At 35.4% G+C, this 21,000-nt stretch overlaps 1 protein-coding gene across 1 annotated transcript; it reads right to left on the minus strand.

The window, feature by feature from the left end:
• Positions 1-6,491: 6,491 nt before the first annotated feature.
• phf10 (PHD finger protein 10) lies at positions 6,492-20,714 on the minus strand. Its single transcript, XM_026224543.1, has 12 exons — positions 20,580-20,714; positions 20,091-20,203; positions 18,814-18,944; positions 18,619-18,702; positions 18,277-18,419; positions 17,272-17,421; positions 16,942-17,051; positions 16,663-16,813; positions 15,016-15,126; positions 11,264-11,372; positions 10,850-11,038; positions 6,492-6,767 (listed from the first exon to the last, which is right to left on the minus strand). Exons 1-12 carry the CDS (start codon positions 20,649-20,651, stop codon positions 6,682-6,684), a joined length of 1,449 nt encoding a protein of 482 aa, XP_026080328.1. The 5' UTR covers positions 20,652-20,714; the 3' UTR covers positions 6,492-6,681.
• Between the last annotated feature and the right edge of the window lie 286 nt (positions 20,715-21,000).

The following is a 21,000-nucleotide window of genomic DNA, read 5'->3' on the forward strand; positions in this document are numbered from 1 at the left end:
TACAAAACACATTTTTAAAGGCCGTTTTCTCAAAATAAGTTTTTTTTTTATCAAAGACTGAGCCATAAAACTCCACTTCAGTAGCACTTACACACACCAAACTTTTTTTATTCCTGTCTATATTCCAAAGGTTTTTACAGAGGGATTTGTTCATTTTTAATTTTCTTGGTTAAATACAACATTTTATTCCCCCCAAAATTGTGAAAATATATTGTTTTCAGGCAGCTCAAAGTATTTTCAGTGACAAAAAGAGATACGCAGAATTCCCTCTGTAAAAACATTTGACTCTAACATATCAAAAAATGTAACAAGAATATTGAAATTGACTTCATCCAGTGATCAGATTTTTGTACTAGAATGTTATGCAAATTAACGCATATTTCATTAAATAATGCATCATTTGCATATTTAAACATAACATTTTAGAAAACTTGTAATACAAAAAATATTTGCAATCATCAATGTAATCAATTAACTTAGTAAGTAAGGGGATAACTATTATCTTCTTTTTTTTACCCAATTCTTTTGGGTAAAAAGCTGAGATTTTGTGCAACAGTTCAGTGTTTCCTGACTGAGGTGTTTTACAGATGATTCTTCCTTTCTATTATTTGAGCAAAACATATAAAATATATTTTAGATATTTTGCATTCTGTTAAAATGTTTAACATTTTACTAATAAAGTATGTTGAAATGTGGAGGGAAATACATTATTAATGCATTTTGATGCATCTAGGGATTCATTTTTTTTCCCCCAATCACATTTCAGACTCAGTTTGTTTTAAAAAAATCCAGTTTACTCAAGATGCCTTATAAGGTTATGTTGTATCTTTTTAAATATTTACTTAGCACTGTGTGCAATGACCATTTATTATTCCTGCAACATCTGGCAAGGACGTACTTTCATAAATCATGACGAATATTATCATGCATACTTTACACAAGAGGACGATTCTGGCACAACTTTACATAAACAGTTCAAGTTTCCACAAACACCTTTTCCTATTGACACATCAGACAGGGTGAGATCTCACAGGACGGGTGATGGGCAAGATGTGAGTCAGAGTCTGTAAATATTGGCCACTTGAATTACATCTTCTGCACACGAAGGGCTGGGAAGTGATGTCAGGCCCACAGCTGTCATGCCCCAGCAAAAGGGAGCAGTAAAACATGGGCTAAAGACATACGGGCAGAACATTACCTCATTAAAAGCTTTTTGATATAGTATGAAAACACGCAAAGATGGAAGAGTACCTCCAAAGAAAACAAAAACTTTGATCAAGAGTCATTTTATATCATAGTAACTGACAAAAAAAAAAAAAAAAAAGTATACATATTTGTGTGTGTGTTCACTGCAAAATTAAATGAAAATGGAAAAAAGGATTTATGTATATATTTGTATATATATTATGTGGTAGTAATTGTTTTTGTATAATTGGTGAAATAAGTTATTCTTTCATTTAATTACGAATTCTTATTTTATTTTTTGGACTTTAGTGAATACTTAACTGTTAAAATGGTTCATATTTTTACAAACAAAAGTTTGGGGTCAATAAGATTTTTTATTTATTTTTGGAAAGAAATGTTATTATTATTTTTTTACTGAGCAAAGACATACATTTTTATCAAATGTGACAATAATTTAACAAATTATTTCTATTTGTCTTTCTATTTAAATAAAGCTGTTCTTTTTAAAATACATAAAAATAGAAAATTTTGATATTTCATTATTTCACTATTTTTGTTTCTCTGTATTTTAATTTATTTTTTGCAGTTTTGGTTGAGAAAAGACTTCCATCAAATAATTATTACTGACCCCATTCTTGGAAAAGTGGTGTAAGTACTTACAGCATATGGCTAAATGTAAATTATGTTTTTGTTTTTTTCTTAAAATCACAAATTTTACTGTATTTAAAATGAAATGACATAAAATCCAATGTTAAACCATTATGTATTTTTGTTTATAGTGAATTAAAATCAATAAAAAAAATCTCAAATCACAAAAAATAATAATGATAATAAATATGAATAATAAATAACTTTTTCTGAAAAATCAGTGAAACATTTTAAAGTCAAACCGGCCAGTCCTAGGCCCAAACATGATGAGAACGTTTCATGTTAAAGTTTCCTGAAGATCTTCAGATGCTTCCTTTAGAGCCGAACATTTCAATGACGGCACTTTTGTGGAGAATCCCAGTGTATAACGGTACGGGATAGAAGTAGGACGGGTGATAATGGACGTGGCTCTTTTGCTCCTCTCAGAAGGGGAACGTTCCATCACTGCGCTCCTATAGGACAGAGACAGCTGGTGAGCCGCATCCTTTTCTGCAGATCCCATCATCTTCTCGCTGTGGGTCAGAGTAAATGAGTTCTCCCAGAGGTCAAAGGTAGCGCTCCCCTTCCCAGGAGTCCACCCAGCCAGAACAACATTCCCTTGAAACAGGAAGGGAGGGCATTGTCCATATGTTGTCTTCACTCACAGGGCACGGACCTGCTAGGCTGTGACGTTCAGTTAAGAACTGCGAGGTGTTTGAAACTTTTAGGGAAGCAGAAATGTGATATGACATTATTATGTCAGCCTTTGTATCCTAAAGCTGGCAGAAGAGCTCAAGTAAGATTCCATATGCTGGATAAACACCCAAAACCTAGCGCCTGTTACCTACATAGACATCCTGTCTGTACCTCAAAAGTGATTTAAAACGCATCCCACATCAGCTCTCCATTCATTTTTCCCATAGGGATTAAATAATAAAAAATAAGTCTTTGCTAAAGAGCTTTAAGCGGTCAACCCAAACCGATCAGCAATGAGGTAAATCACAAAATTACAAACTTTGATTTAAAGCAAAAAAGTGTTTGAAAATCAGACAAAAGACTCTGCGAAGGGTTAATTATTTTTTCCCCATTAATTTTCCCCATAGAGATTTTTCTTCTTCAATAAAGTGTTTTTAAGCCAAACCAAACCAATCAGTTACAAGGTAAACCGCACTCTAATATTGAAGTATTTTCACAGCTTTGTGAGACTCGATTACATCCGTGGTGCTTCATGAGAGTGGGCGGAGCTAAAGAGCTCTTCTGGTAATGATGTAATAATGCGGTTTGACCACTGATTGGTCGGATTTTCTGTAAAGCTTCATGGGTAATGTGGTAGTTCACAAACATGATTATTCAGTTAAAATAATATGAATAGAATATGTTTTTCTATGAAGAAGATGAATGGAGTTACGGTTGCACCCTATTGGCCATCCTTTTAGAAGAAGCATCTGTACCAGCCATCTCCAGTTAAGGTTTAACATCTCAAGTCCTTGTTTTGGCCCAAAGCAACAGCATCACTCCTCACCAACCAATATCGCTCGCTATGAGTTTGCTCTGCATTATTGTTAAGAGTCCAAATACATACAGAACTAATAAACAGCCTTTATTCACTCCCATCAACAGCTGGACATAACTAGCTTGTTCTTTTGGGTGTTAGCACAAACTGACCTCAGCGTCAACGACCCAAAAACAAAGAGACTGAGCATTTCTATTGTGACGGGGCAACAGGTGTGAGGCAGGTGCCCCAGCGACTGAGTTCCTCCGTTGATTAACTGCTGTCTTGTGGTAAGAGTCGTTTTAGCGCCAAAGAAGCAGAAACCAAGTGAAAGTTTGGGAGTTTGTTATTTGTTAGCCAGCTGTCCACTCAGTATGCAAGGAGTTGTTTAAAGACAGTTCATTTAAACCTTGTAATGTGGTTAAGCTGTTTAAATATTGATTTTTATATGGCGATACAAGCACTACTCCTTTGTTTGGACACAGGTCTGACAGCAGTACAAGAGGGTGAGTACATTTTAAAGGGATGGTTCACCCAAAAATACAAAATTCTGTCATTAATTACTCAGCTTCATGTTGATCCAAACCTGTAAGACCTTTGTTAATGTTCAGAACACAAATTAAGATATTTTTGAAGAAATCCGAGACCCTCCCAAAGACAGCAATGCAACTACGTTCAAGACCCAGAAACGTCAGACACTGTCCATCTGACATCAGTGGTTCAAAAACGCAATGTTACCAAACTACGAGAATACTTTTTGTGCGCAAAGAAAACAAAGGTAAGTATTTATTCAGCAGTTCTTCTCCTGGTTTATTCATATCTCAACATATGGGCCTTAGCAAACATTTCCAATATTTGTAATCATATACGTTAATAACTTGCAGCAGCTATGCAAAATATAGGTTATAGCATGAGCTATGACAATAAATCACTAATGCATTTGGGTATTTGTTCTGCTTTTGAAGTCTTAGCATTTTAAATTATATTTGACCGCAGGATATTATGGTTTGACTGATAGTTTTACATAATTTGGCTAATCCTAAAGCCATAATTGCTTTTAAACCCACCGACTGCACATTGGGACTTTGTGTGGAGGGTTAAAGAGCTGTGTTTGTGATTCGTGTAAAGGGTTGCTCCTCTCATGCAGCTCATCTGAACTCTGTGACTCTTTAACATGAATAAGTTTGTGGTGCAATTCAAGGTGTTTATATATAAAAGGCTATAACTGATTTTCAGTAATACATCACTTGATTATTCACAGCATCACATCATTATATTGTGACACAAACTTTTTTTTTTAAGGTGATTTTTAGATTAAAAAAAGACACACACACGCGCGCGCGCGCGCGCGCACACACACACACACACACACACACACACACAACATGTAATGACTGCTTGTGCAGCTGCTGTTACGTCACTTTGTTTTTCATAAAGATATTTTACTAAACACAATTGACTTTAAAGATATAAAGCAGTTATAAAAAAGTTAAAAAAGCATATATAAAACAGTTAAAGCAATATTACCAAGGAACCATGATTTATTTAAAGCTTCACTGAAGAAAACAGTAAGAAAAGAAAAAAAAAACGAAAGAATTGTTAGTAATTGAAAGTTTGGTTATGTTAGATGTCAGACAAAAAGGTTAACACAGCGACTTCTGCTAAAACTAAAGTAGCATAGTAAAATTAATCTGCTTTCACCTAATTATAATATTAGGACAAAAAAAGTGAATAAAACCATTAATATGTCTTTAAAAACTGCGAGTTTAATATTTCCTCAGATGACCCAGCGCTTCTGCTCTATTAGTGATGTTGAGATGTAAAGAGAGTAACTGCGCCCTCGTGAGGAGCACCTCTCTCTCACACCACAACAGAAACGTTATTTATAAACTGATTTAAAGGTCTATTACCTCACTGCGATTGGCAGTAAAGGCGGCATCCATCCGTTTCCTCTCCCACGTGAATGTTATGTCAAATATCTTGCAGGCAAACATTAAAACAGTTCAAATATTTTGAACGCATTTCTTACTTTACTCGGACTGTCTGAATCTCCACCGCAGATTCGCCAAAAATAATAAACTTTAAACTCCACCACCTACGTCTCAATCATAGACTGTATAAGGTCTCAATACTATTGCATCAGAGAAAATATTCTATATATCAATATTTGTATATTTATATATTATTGTCTGCATATCAGAATCATTTCTGAAGGATCATGTGACACTGAAGACTGGATTAATGATGCTGAAAATGTAGCTTTGCATTCATAGGAATAAATTACATCTTACAATAATTTACAAATATTTAACTTTTATTATTATTATTATTATTTAACAAATAAATGCAGCATTTGGGAGCATGAAAGACTTTTAAAAACATGTAAAATGCAAATTGTATGTTTGTGTAGATCAATAGATAGATGATAAAAAGAGTAACACTGTGTGTCATTAGATATCTGCACACACTCATTCAAAGGTTTAATCTTTATGACACTCATAAGACATAAAATAAGAAACACAATAATATACAAGGACATTGAGTTTAAATTTAATATGACATGCTGTAAAATGTATTATAACAGATCAGGGCAGCCACAGACGGCATACACTTTCCCCGGTTGCATGCATCTACTTTTTTACTTCAAGGCTGACCTCTCATTTTCTTTCCAAAAGAGAGCTTTGAAAGTTACCCGATGCTGTTCTGATCAAGTTACACAACACCGAACAGCCAGACATCACCTGCGGCTCGCTCAACACAGACCCCGACTGCTCAATGGAAAGCTGCATCCTTTGTAACGGGGCTGTCACAAGTGTCTCTTTTATAGGAAGCAGGCTGGCGTGTCCTTTGTGGCTCATACACACCTATCAGGTGTCAGAGCAGCCGTCTCACACACACAAGCACACACACACACACCTGTTAGCTGCGGCTTCACTATTGACCTCCACGTGGCATCTGCTACACAACACAATACAACACTAAACATACAGCCCCATTCACTAGACAGAGAGAGTGGAGACGGATGACTTGTGCTGTTATGGTGTAGTTAAAACACGCCTCCTGTCGCTCCATTAAAAACATAATTACTGCAGCGGGACATTTCAGGTATGGATTAAGACTAACAGAAATAACTATTAAGAGTGGGCAATGTCTAATACAAGTAGATCAGTAAGACACACACACAGAGTCGGTTTTCAAATTTATTTTAAACAATGAACCAATACAAAAACCCTTATCTTAAGTGGAAAAATTGTAAAAAAAAAAAAAAAACAACAACAACCTGACATTTAATGCAACATACAAAACTCAAATGGATTTCAAATAATAGAAAAGAAATTAATACCCAAGTGTTGTCAAATTGGTCCACTTTTTGGATCTTACTTAGTTTTTTTGGGTGTTTTTGTTGTCCCTTTCTTCTGGGGTGTAGATAGCACTTTGCTGCATAAATCACAGACCCAGCAACCTGTGAGTAAGAGGAAAGAAGGAAAACGTAAATAAATAAACACAGAATAATATGGAATACGGGTTTTTGGGACTGGGACAAAAATATCCCTTTGATGGAACACATTTATTTTCAACTTACCCTCACACTCACTCACAAAAAATATAAAACGATATATTTTTTAAGTCTATTATAATAAAATAAAATAATTCAGAAAAGGTTTGATTAAATTAAAACTACTTTCAAATTTTGTCACTGTATATGTTAAACTGCTTTAAATCCCCCCCCCCCCCCCCCACATCAATCTACACTCCATAATGACACCGCACAAAATAAGATGTTACAAGGTTTGTAACATCTTTGCAAATGTATTAGAGGAAAAAAACTGAAATGATTGCATTGCATAATTATTCATACACTTGTCTGGGACAGGTGAAATTTTGCTCAGGAGCACTCCACTTCGAGTGGAGGCAAACTGAACTGCCTGTAGAGCTTAGAAACAGGTTTGCATCAAGCCACACATCTGGAGAAGAGTTCAGAAGAAAAAATATTCTGCTGCATTGAAGGTTCACAGAATCATGTAGCCTCCATAGTCTTTAAATGGACGTTTCAAGTTTCAAACAAGATTCAAACAACTAGGTCACTTCCTAGAGCTGGCGTCCTGGCCAAACTGAGCAATTGATGGAGAAGGGGCTTGGTAACACTGGTGACCCAGAACATGATGGTCAATTTAGTACCATCCCCAAAGTTAAGTGTGCTGGGAGCAGCTTCATGCTGTGGGTCTGTTTTGCAAGGGACTCAGAGTAGAAGAAATGCTCAAAGCACCAAAATGAGATGGCCTTAAGGAAAACTTAGTCCAGATCATTCAGAAGCTCAGACTGGGCAGAAGGTTCACCTTCTAACAGGACAATGAACCTAAACACACAGCAAGAGTGGTTTATAGACAACTCCGTGAATGTCCGTAAGTGGCCCAGCCACAGCCTGGGATTGAACCAGATCAAACATTTCTGGAGAAACCTGAAAATGTGCGTCTGCCCCCATTCAACCTGACAGAGCTTGAGAGGTGAAGACGTGTGGAGAAGAATGGCAGTTCATTGCCAAATGCAAATGTGCACAGCTTGTCACATCATACCCAAAAAGACTTGAGGCTGTAAAGGTGCTTCAGCTAAGTACTGAGTTATGGGTATGAATACTTATGCAATGTACAGACCAAAAGTCTGGACACACCTTCTCATTCAAAGAGTTTTCTTTATTTTCATGACTATGTAAATTGTAGAGTCACACTGAAGGCATCAAGGGCTATTTGACCAAGAAGGAGAGTGATGGGGTGCTGCGCCAGATGACCTGGCCTCCACAGTCACCAGACCTGAACCCAATCCAGATGGTTTAGGGGTGAGCTGGAACGCAGACAGAAGGCAAAAGGACCAACAAGTGCTAAGCATCTCTCGGGGAACTCCTTCAAGACTGTTGAAGACCATTTCAGGTGACTACCTCTTGAATCTCATCAAGAGAATGCCAAGAGTGTGCAAAGCAGTAATCAAAGCAAAAGAAGAACCTACAATATGACATATTTTCAGTTGTTTCACAATTTTTGTTATGTATATAATTCCACATGTGTTAATTCATAGTTTTGATGCCTTCAGTGTGGATCTACAATTGTCATAGTCACGAAAATAAAGAAAACTCTTAGAATAAGAAGGTGTGTCCAAACTTTTGGTCTGTACTGTACTTATTTGCAGAGTTGTAACAAACCTGTTTTGTGCTTTGCCATTATGGTGCATGGAGTGTAAATTGATGTGAAAAAAAACTATTTAAAGCAGTTTAACATAAGGCTGCAACATGACAAACCGTGAAAAATAAATAAATAAAAGGGTAGGAATACTTTCACTAGTAAACTTTATTAATAGTGCTGTCAAACGATTAATTGGGATTAATCGCACCCAAATATTTTGATATATTTTGATGTCTATTTATATTCATATAATTTATATTATATATATATATATATATATATATATATATATATATATATATATATATATATATATATATATAAAACAATCCAGAAATATATACACGTGTGTGTATTTATACTGTATATACATAATAAATATACACAATACACATACATATGTTATGTAAACCAAAACTACTTTAAGTATCTGTACTTTACTTTAGAAATTTGAAAGACAAATTTCTTACTTTTCACTCCACCTAAATGTCTATCAAGGTCCTCAAAGTAGAAAGTCTTTACCGTAGCAGCTTTGAAAGTCAGGTAGATTTTTTTCAGACAGTCTATCAGTAATCATTCTTGAAGGGTTATGTGAAGTAATTTAGCAGAATTTTTAACACTGACAAGTTACAAATGTGATGTATATATTTACAACAATTCAATAATAAATTAATATTGTAATGTATATTAGACACAATATCATCTCATTTAGCAAAATTGTGCAAATGAAAATATTACATATAAACAGTTTTGGGGAAAGTTACTTTTAAAAGTAATGCATTTCAATATTGCGTTATTCCATAAAAAAATAACTAATTACATTACCTGGTTACTTTCTATGGAAAGTAATCCATTACGTTACTTTGCATTTCCTTTTAAATATGAGCAGGGCTTGATTGTTTTTATTTATAAGAAGTTATATTTTTAGCAAATATAAAAGCCCTTTAACAACAAAAAGTGTAATAAACAAACTTCAAGCTAAAAAAGTAAAGTAAATGAACTTCTGTACAGTAGAACACAGGAGAAGAACACTTCAGCAATAAAAACAACAACAATGAATCACAATTGTTAGTTTATCTAAAGTAATTTTTGCTCATTTCTGATGCTGGATCATCAAAGGTCAGCAGCAAAGACAGTTAATAAAATGGGATTAGATACATTTGTGTTGTTTAACAATCATTTCATGGTTTTAATTAATTTGGAAGAATACTAAACCAGTTTTTCTTTCTTTCTTTTTTTCAAGTGGGATGAATTAATGCACATTCACATTAAGTCTAGACATACATCATATTCATGCAGCGCACACAACGTCTCTGTACTTCTGATTTCTCCCAATATGGGACATACAGGAGACTTGTCATTCAATAAATGGGAAAACAAAGTAACTGGCGTTACTTATTTGAAAAAGTAACTCCGATATTTCATTGTAAATAAAAAGTGATGCGTTACCTAACTAGTTACTTGAAAAAAGTTATCTAATTACGTAATTCACATTACTTGTAATGCGTTACTCCCAACACTGCCTGTAAAGCCACAGAAGAGCTGTTGTGCATCTTCTAACAAAACACTAGAGTTTCCCACAGCTTTACACTCTATTTGTGGTAGCACTCCCCTGCCCCCATATATACATGTATATATATGCAAATTTATTTTCTGCCAGCAGGAGGCGCTTTAAGAGCGGGAGAAATAGCGGTTTCTCCGGTAATGACTGTAAAGCAGCGCTGAGCTCCCAAACGCTTCCTTATCAAGCATTACATGCAAGATGAAATGAAACAGAAAAGCATGTACGTGGATACGTGGTTTACATTCAGATCAAAGTGTAAACAACATATCTGCGTACATACTTGCATATGTTGTTTACATATGATGCAGTACTCTCCAAAATGGCACTATAGCTAACACGGTGGAGACAAATTGTTCAATTAAGTCATTATTTTTGATTTCTTTGTGCACAAAAAGTATTCTCGAAGCGTCGTAAAATTACGGTTGAACCACTGATGTCACATGGATTATTTTAACCATCTCCTTGCTATGTTTCGGAGCCTTGATCGTGTAAGGATCCTTGCTGTCTATAGAGATTGGAATTCATCAAAAATATCATGAGGGTGAGTAACTAATGAGAGAATTTTCATTTTTGGGTGAACTATCCCTTTAAGTACTTTTACAAGCGAGTACATCTCAAGTACAAATCTGTCTTTACAACTTTCACTTGTAATGGAGAAATATTTGACCAGCAGCATCTGCACTTTCACTCAAGTAACAGAGTTGTGTACTTTGTCCACCTCCACCGTGATACCATTAGCTCAATATTGTATTTATCCATTCATATATAGTATACATTTCTGATAAAGAATGTAAGTGGGAGCCTCACCCAGAGGAATGGAGTCCATGCCCACACAGAAGGTGTGGAAACCTCGGTCACACTTGTCACAGAACATCATCTCCTCCTCATGGTGCGGCTGCTCGCACACGGTGCACGTCTTGCACTCCATGCACTGCCAGGGGTACATCTTGATCTGGGACACCAGCTCCACACTCATGTCCAAGCAGGACGGGTGACCTGTGTACAAACCCAAGCCGCTCATAATTTCCACTTGACTCGCAATGTTATAAAAAAACTGTATTTCTGACACAAAAGAGACATCATAACAGCCTCCAGTGAACAGTTTTGGAGCGCTGACCGACCGTCTACTACACTGAAGAGAAATGTTTGAGGGAATAAGCACTAGCAGGCTAAACGGCGAACTAAACAACTTTGCATTAGGAAGAGTGAGTTTGGACTTACCGCTGTTCTGGCACTGGGAGCAGTGGATGAGAGCCTCTGGTTTGCCTTTCCTGTTGGCCTCCTTACCCTTCTGACATATGCCACATATAGCATTGGGAATGACCTTAGGCTGCAAGGGCAGAGTAACGCTATAAACGCCAGGCAACCAAGGTCATACACACCATCTGATAGTCTGCTTGAATCAAAACCACTACGATTTTTAAGATGAAATGAGTGAAAATACTAGAGTAACCTGGGTGTAGGATCTTAGAAGGTATTAAAATAGCCTAATATTTAAATTTCAAGAATAGTTGATGCATATAAATGTATAAATACATAAGCAACAAAGACAAAAATTAAATAAATCTGTTTCACATATATCAGTATAAAACACACTACCGTTCAAAAGTGTGGGGTCAGAAAGACTTTTTTTAAAGAAAGAAATCATTTAATGGAGAAAGAATACATTAAACTGATGAAAAGTGACAGAAAGTTCAAACATATTTCCATTATATTATAAATGTATATTACTATTCATCAGAATCGTGAAAAATATTCACTTTTTTCAATATTGACAATAATTTTTTTTTACTCATGACACTGAAGACTTGAGTGAAGGCTATTAAACAGAAAACTTAATTTAAATCGTAATTATACTTGAAAATATTAAAATCTTTTCATTTATGTATTTATTTTATTGAATAAATGACGCTTTGGTGACATTTTTGAAAAAAATCTTACTGACCCCAAACTTTTGAACAGTAATGCATATAAATTACAGTATTTATATCAAGACTGAAATACAAAGGGACCATTTGAATGAAAAATCTTGAAGAGCATTTCAATAAAACACAACATTTAGCAAGACAGAACATAATGCATTGTTGAAAATTCACGTACTTTGGCTAAAAGAAATGACAAAACACATTAAAGTACTATTACATACATACATACATACATACATAGCACACGCCAATTTTAAAGAGTAACATAAGTGCATAAAGTCAGAACACCAAAATATCACACAAGATTGTGTTTCACTTTCATTCAGTGCTCACAGACATTAAGAAATCTCTCTACAGTCTAATGTCTTTAAAACCTCTTTATTCAAAAGGTTCCTCTAAATACTGACATGTCAAAGGCCCTACCATAAAAACCATTCAACTGAAAAGAGCAGTGACAACATTGTGGAAAACCAAACTAATAATGTCAAGAGACAGGCCAGACTACAGGAGACACGCTCAGATGTTAGTGAAGCTCACGGTTATGTTAACAGATGGACAAAACCCAAAACACCAGCTGAAATAAGTGGATTACATCTCCAAAAAAACAAAACAAAAAGCACATTTAATGTTGTTCAACCACAAACACTCTTAACAAGACTCGAGGGATTGCATAAAAGAGGGATGGAAATCAGCAAATAACAGAAGCTGTACCTACCGTCTTTCACATGTGCTGCACTGATTTATGACTGAAACACCACATTCAGATTAGATTAGCGTTCCTCGTTCGGTTTCAAGGGGAACTAGGAAGTGTTTTCAAATGTCCAGAAGGCTGAACGCTACACTGTTGTCAAGTGACCTTATACAGTTTCATATGAGTGCCGTATCGTTCTCATCTCGCAACAAAACTGGCTAATTACATTTGGGGTATATAGAATAGTAGCGTGCTAATCAGAAAATAGAGTGGGACAGTTTCCACCGCCAACACTTCCAGAGATAACAGAACTACAGGGGAAACCAATAACGGAGACGGGGCTAAAATAAGCCTAGAATAGCTGGGGAGTATTTTAACATTGCTTTAAACAGTCCAACAAATCATGCAAACATGTCTTCCACAAGAAAAAAAAAAAAAAAAGAGAAATTTTCAATCAAAAATATTAAAACTGTCAAAACAAAATGTAACTACTGCACAAAGCATAATTTAAGTAAAATGCAAGCACGTTGCTAAATAATTTCTTGCATTATAACACTGCCAAATTACTGTCTTGTTTTGTATTGTGGATAATTTGTCATGTTTAAAGGTAAACCTTTTGTTGATCCAGCAAGCATTGTAACAATAAAAAAAGCAACTTACACAATTTAATCAGAGTAAATCAAAGGAAACACAGATATCAAGCATATTTAAGGTGCCCATAGAGTCAGTGTAGAAACCACTGATAAATTCAGTTTGACAATGTGAAACCAAACAATAGTTTGATAACCATTTCATGCCTGAAAGAGAGTAATGCATCACTAGTATGACAAATAAAGGATAAATAAAACTTTAAAAGTGCACTCAGTAAGTTTACTTTAACCGTTAAAGACACAGTTAAACTATATTAAATTATATTAATTTTTTTTCGAAAAACTTTGGGTGAACTACCCCTTTAAGAGTAAGCGCACATTAAAGCTGCAGTAGGTAACTTTTGTAAAAATATATTTTTTTACATATTTGTTAAACCTGTCATTATGTCCTGACAGTAGAATATGAGACAGATAATCTGTGAAAAAAATCAAGCTCCTCTGGCTCCTCCCAGTGTCCTATTGCCATTTGCAGAAAATACATCGCTCCCGGTAAAAAATAACCAATCAGAGCTGCGGTCCGTAACATCTTTTGTGTTCAAAATGTAGAAAAATGTATATAATAAGCGAGTACACAATGAATCCATTTTCCAAACCGTGTTTTGGGCTTGTCCTGAATCACTAAGGTGCACCTATAATAAGTGTTTATATTCGGACTATTTTAGATTGCTTCGGGGGTACCGCGGCGGAGTAACCCAGTACCTTTGTGATTCTTCATAGACATAAACAGAGAGAAGTAGTTCCGGCTACGATGTTCTTCCGCAAGACGCAAGCAGTTCTGTTTATAAACCGCTAGAGCGTCAAAAGTTACCTACCGCAGCTTTAATAATATTTTACAATAGTCTAAATAGTTATGAAGACATAACTTTGTACAGTCCTTTCATGATGTTTTAATGGGGTCAGAATTGTTTTGCATTTTTAAATAAATTGCATATAATTCACAAATAAATATAAAAAGTGTCACAAAAGATAAACCAACGCACAAATAAATATAATGATATGCACAAATATATGTTAGGAGTTAGGAGTGCTTGGTGCTTCGTTTATTGCTATTATTAACTTGGTTGGGTTGCAAGAGTCTGCATCAGCCATTCTCCCAAAAGTCCTATTCCATTCTTTTTTCTTATGACTATACATCTGTAAACCAGGGAAACATTACTGAGTGCACCCTTAATATTTCTTCAATTGTTCCATATCTATGGATTATTAACACTTTTCTTTTAGTGTTTAGCAGCCAAATGAAACTGCTCACATGCCCTTCAGTTTAACCGACAGGCAAGCAGGCAGGAAGAGAGATAAATAGAGGAATTTTAAGCTATATGAAATACTGTTCATTTTATAAGGGTATTTACCTTCACAAGCGCATCACACAGCAAAACTAACGGCAGTAACACACAAAAACGTTATTGCTCCAAAGGTCTGTGCAGAACACAGGAACTGTCACTGGGTTTCCTGGCACTGAAAAAATGGGTGCCATTCTTCAAACGGAAAATCAGTTCCATTGACACGTGCAGTCCTGATCTATGACCACCAGGGGCAGTGTGCGTGTGTGTGTGTGTGTGTGAGTGCGTGAATGTTTGGATAAAGTACTGATCAAGTCAGAAGAAAGAGGACTTCTCTGCTGAAAGTGCTGGAAAAGAGGAGTGGCGAAAAGGGGAGAAGAGAGGTGTTGGGTTATTTTAAAAAAGATCAGGGGCTTTTTTCTTCTACCTTGTACCCAGGGAGCGATTTGTGTTGGATGGTGCGAGGAGGGCCGTCTTTGCTCTTGACTTTGGATTGAACTCCGCTGTCTTCATCCGAAGTGTTTCCTGATGAACTGTCCTGAGAGTAAACATGAAATAAAAACATTCATTTTATACACTTCCTATTATCTGCGAGTTGTAATGTTAATTATAATCAGGGGTGAAGACGTTTTTCAGCCTGGTTCTCACAAGAGCACCTGGAGAGGTCCTCACAGTGAACATAGTGTGAGCCATTAAATATATATAAATAATAGTGGGGCTGTTAAATGAATGATCGCATCTAAAATAAAAGTTTTATTTTGTTTACATAATATATGAGTGTGTATTGTGTATATTTATTATGTATACATAAATACACACACATGCATGTATATATTTAAAAAAAAATATATAATAAATAAATAAAATGTAATATATATATATATATATATATATATGCAATATACATTTTATTAATATTAACATATACATGTAAATATTTAAAAATATATACTATATGTCTGTGTATTTATATATACATAATAAATATAAACAGCACACACACACATATATTATGTAAACTAAAACTTTTATTTTGGATGCGATTTATTGCAATTGATCATTTGACAGCCCTAAATAATAGTGCAAAAAATATTATTGCCGTTATTTTTTTTTTTTTTTTTTTTTTATAAAATAGTAACTAAATAATAAAATGTGATACAATAATATTTAGACTAGTATTAAATAAAAATACAATTATTTTATAGTAAACTTAAAATGCTAATATTCACTTTTTTTATATGAATTTTCATCATTTTCACACTTGAAATCAGCAAGCTTTTATTTTGGCGTTTAACAGCAAGTATTTGCGCTGCCGGGTTTAGCGCGGTGCGCCAACTTAGCAATTTTGTTGCTAGATTTAGCAACTTTTCAGACTACCCTAGCAACCTTTTCTTTAAAAAGCACCTAGCATCAAATTTAGCAATAATTTAGCATTTCAAATGAAACAGGAGGCACTCATTTTACTCTGAATTACACACACAAAAAAAAAGGAAATTGTCTATCAGATCGCAGAACAGTTACAGCTAGTTGCACCGGTTTAATCATAAGTGTTCATTTATAATAACACCTTGTTATTAGTTTGTACCTGCAATTGTTTATACAGCGCATGTATTTTAGCAGTTTATACTTTATGTTTAAATGTGTTTACGTTACGTCCTAATTTGCAACTTATTATTAATAGCTAGTAAAGTTTAGTTATGGGATCTAAAATACAGTCATGCAGAATAAAGCATTTAATTTGTGCTTAATAGAAGTACTAATAAACAGCTAATACGCTATAAATATGCATGCTAATAAGAAACTAGTTAATAGTGAGACTTTGTCCCTAAAATAAAGTGTTACCCATAGTTTTAGCTCACACTAATAATACTTGTCCCAACCTACATTTTTGTTCTCTTTAAATATCACTTTGGATTTTTGGAAATGATCCAGAAAGCAGAAGGGATTGCAAACACTGCTTTGGGAAACATAAGGAAACATGGCAGATTGCAGAAAAATCTTAACAGTTGTACACAAATATGAAAGCAACTGTGATGATCTATTAGCAGCAGGTACTCTTATGAAATCAGCTTACCGAGGAAGCTTTATTTTTTTTGCCGTCTTCTTTACCATCCTCCCCATCGTCTGAATCCCCATCACTGTCCAGGGCAGGCAGCTCCGGGTCCAGTGGAGGCTCGTAGAGAGCCGTGTTCAAGGGCAAGTAGCGGAGCTCATTTGGAGAGTACCTACAGATGTGGATGGGCGAGAGAAGCCCAGTCAGAGCACTGAACCAGTTCAAGCAGATTGGTGGCTACAGTAAATCAGAAGCTCGGGAGGATTTCGCTGTAATTAAATCATTTATTACAAAACTCACCTTTTGTAGAACTCCTGGAACTGGCCAGAAATGAGGGCAACTGGGTACGGACCGGTCTTGGTTCTTTCTGGAGGGAGGACTTTGTATCTTCCTTGAGGTACTTGAATAATCTTCAGGTAAAAGAGAAAATGCAAACAAGCAATGAGAAATAGAAAAAAAAGCATGTTTTTAAAATCATGCCAACGTGAGATATAGTGCTTTCAGAGTCACTGCAAAGGTGTTTCCAGGCTATTGGTAGGAACGTCCCTGGGTTTTCTGGGTGGTGAAGCAGTTTTATATGCATTTTCAATCAATCAGGTTATTAGATTAATGAAGAGGATCATATCTTACATGTGTTTGGAGGTCGAAATAAGCCCTCCTCTCCTCCATCCGCTCTCGGTTGAAATTACTGTTGAATTCAGCAGCTTTTTTCGCTGCTTTCTTTATGTACTCGGGCACTTTACTGGCTTCAACCTTTTGGGGATTCTGTTGCTGCATTTGCTAAAAAGAAAACAGTCAGTCCATTAACACTCACAGACTTTTAGCCAGTGTTTATCACTATTTAGATTAGATTAGATTCAACTTTATTGTCATTATGCAGAGTACAAGTACAGAACTAATGAAATGCAGTTAGCATCTAACCAGAAGTGCAAGAAAATAGTGTTTTATATACATATAAGTGCAGAGTAAGAGAAGCTATGGTATACAGAATGTACAGTGGAGTTGCTATATACATTATTGAGCAGAGTATATACAGAATATAAATATCAATGCAAATGTAGGGATTGTATGTACATTATGAACAGAGCAATGTAGGATTATATACACACTGTGAATAGCAGCAACGTGAGAACAGTGGTAATAAATACAGTTGGATGAGTGTGCAAAAGTATTGTTAAACAATGTATTCTATGCAAAATAACAGTAGTGCAATGATATTTTTATAGAAATTGTTTACTGTGCTTTGTACAGTAACAACTTTAGACAGTTTATAGTGTAATAGCTTTAACAATGTGCTTCCTGTGCAAAATATGAGTAGTGCAAATAAATGTATGTAAAGTACTGTGACCAGTGCAGTAATAAGGCAGAAGAAATCACTCATGCACATGATTCTTCAGAAATCACTCTAATATACTGATTTGCTCCTCACAAAGCATTTATTATTATTATTATTATTAGTGATTTTGAAAACAACTGCGCTGCTTAATATTTTATGCAAACTAAAACGCGTGAAAACCATTGTAAAAAGCATTTTTGATCAACAGAATGCATCTTTGCGGAATAAAAGTTTTAGTTCTAAATATGAAAGATGAATATGTACATTCTATAATAAATAAAAGAGTGTGTGTTACTCACCGCACTCAGAGTGCTCACAGAGTATTCTTTAGTGATCCGCTGGCGCTCTCGCTCCTGGAGTATGACAGAGTACTCTGCATGTTTGCCTGGATACTCCTTGATCATCAGATCAATGACTTCATCACTGCGCAGAGCAGTCAGACCTGCCCAGAAGAGAGGAATCCTTGCATTAAACTTCTCATCACAACTACTACAGCAGTGACAGATGGAGCAAAATATGCATTAAACCACGTTTCAGTTTGTATACAGACAACTCCATTGCATACTTTCAGAGTAAGAATAAAGAAAATGTATACATTCAAGATATAAAAGAAACAGAAATGAGAAAACCTGAATTCTTACCCAAAGTGCACTGTGTTTCTGTAATGACATTTTGCTCTCTCAGATAAAGTTTTTCTTTGTGAGACAGGTCTCTTCTTTCCAAATCTGGTATGGAGAAAAATTCAATAGTAACTGAATGTGTAATTTATAACCACTATTTGACCGATAACATGAAAACTCGATTCAGTTTCCTCTGCAGACAGTGATTGTTCACACCTGGATATTTGCGCTTGAATGACGTGACTCCCAAATACTCGCTCACTTGTTCTTGTAACATGTAATACTCCCCCGTGTCGTCCGGAGGCCACTTGTATTCCGTCAGATTCTCAGCAGGAAAGTATGTAAGTCTGTAATGAAAGAGAACGGCTCTATACACGGTCAAAGTATCAATGTGTCAGAGTAAAAGAGGATAAAACAGTTTCGGACAGCCAATAAAGCCATCAACAGACGACACCTGTGGATTCATAGAAATACTGGAAGCTACATCAGTGAAAAACAATGGTAAAATAAATAATATAAAATGAATATGTTACACAAAATACATGTTTTTGTTTACATAATGTATATGTGTGCGTGCTGTGTATATTTATTATGTATACATAAATACAGACACATACAGCATATACTGTGAAAGTATTTACATGTATAGATTTATATGAATAAAATGTAGATTATATATAAATACATTAATATATAAACGTAATTTAAAAAAATATATATATACATGCATGTATGCATAATACATCATTTGCATATAATCAATTATTTTGGTGTAGTATGTTGATATTTACTAGGAGAAGGAGAAAAAATATATTCTCTGATGAATCGCAATTCTCTATTCAACGATTCTGAGCTTGTTTATTTTTCCAGATGCGGCGGGCTTCATTGCACAGAATTTGCGCTGTGAGACACGTGCACATTTCTTGACAATCTGTGCTTCCACCCGCCGTGTTTTACTTTAGATATGCTTACATTTCTGCCGTTTGGAATGCAGTACTAGTAGATGCACGAAGCTCGCGCACTGGCAGACTTTCACGTGCACTTTGTGTTTGTTGTCCTGAAGCGCAATTGCGGATGCCATTAAATGCATTTGCATTTTCAGATACTTTTATATTAAAATTGATGTACACAAAGTCTTTTATGTTTTCAGAGCAGGACACAAGATCTGATATCGAAATAGATCTGTGCTTGAATGCAGCCCGTTAAAGCAGCCACTTTCTATGATCTATGAGGAAAAAAATTAAAATCACTTATTTTAAATAAGCAATTGTTTCAAAAAATAAAATAAAGTTAATTTTGAACCAAATAAATTTTATATAATATTTACCCTATTCACCTAGGTGTCTTGCTTTTAAAGGAATGTAGAGATCAGCATGTGCAAGAGTAAGTGTGTGCACTGATCTGAGTCACACAGATCAGCAAGTGTGTGTTGATCTATAATAGAGTCATATATAGATCAGTGTGTGTGTGTGTGTGTGTGTGTGATCTCTCACCCCTGCTGTAGCTCGTGGCTGGATGTGTCGCAGCTCCTGGAGCTGTCCCCGGAGCCCATCCTGCGTCTCTTGGGGGCTTGACTGCCATCACTGGAGTTCTCCTCAATGTCATCCTGTTTGAAGGGTCAGAAATATGATTCTGTCAAGGATTTTTCAATCTGGATTGAGTGATATTATGTTTAGAAGGGCTACCTAGGTCTGAAGCCCATCAAATCATAATATGAAGCCTTGAAAACTATCAATTATTGTCCAAAAACAGCTAGGAAGACACAATATATTTATTTTAAAAGCATCATTTCTCAGAGCATCGTCTGTTCAACTATATCTTTAGCTCCATCGGCTAGCAGGCTAATAGTAAATAAACAAAGACGACCGTTGCTCACATTCGCGCTGTTATAGACGCAGTTACTGCACAGATGTATGCCTTACAGACTACAATAGTATAAGTGTTGTCTGTGCGACAAGATGTAACCCTAAACACCCACAAACCTTGACAGACTGCGTCCCAGGAGTCGCGGGATTGCTATCGCAGGGTCTCGGTGAGAGAATAACCGCTGCCATGTTGATGTTCTGCTGATGAAAGAGCGTCACATTCCGTTTTTCCGACCGGAAACTAGGAGCGCGAGGAAGCGTTCCGAACATATGAACGCAACACAAACAACACACACTGCGTCAGCGTCACACACTGAGATAATATATTCATTTAAAGATTTTATATCGTAAACAAGATTTCATTTCAGTCAATTTATTATCTACATTTGAATCACTTTTAATTTGAAAAATATATACGTATATTACATGAAATGTGTTACGTGTTTGATTTATTAATTGAATAGGCATAACTTTTTATTCATTTATTAATTATTTATTTATTTATTATTATAAAATTATTATTATTAATTCATTTAAA

This window comes from Carassius auratus, chromosome 38 (genome assembly GCF_003368295.1).
Source record: "Carassius auratus strain Wakin chromosome 38, ASM336829v1, whole genome shotgun sequence".
In the NCBI taxonomy this organism is placed as follows: domain Eukaryota; kingdom Metazoa; phylum Chordata; class Actinopteri; order Cypriniformes; family Cyprinidae; genus Carassius; species Carassius auratus.

What these genes read in the sequence shown, in the direction of transcription:
- phf10 (XM_026224543.1), bottom strand. Translation starts at nt 20,651, where the DNA reads ATGGCAGCGGTTATTCTCTCACCGAGACCCTGCGATAGCAATCCCGCG. An exon ending in ATTCAAGCGCAAATATCCAG is followed by an intron (nt 18,703 to 18,813) that starts GTGTGAACAATC and finishes TCTCCATACCAG; the next exon opens with ATTTGGAAAGAAGAGACCTG. An exon ending in CTGTGAGCACTCTGAGTGCG is followed by an intron (nt 17,422 to 18,276) that starts GTGAGTAACACA and finishes TTTTCTTTTTAG; the next exon opens with CAAATGCAGCAACAGAATCC.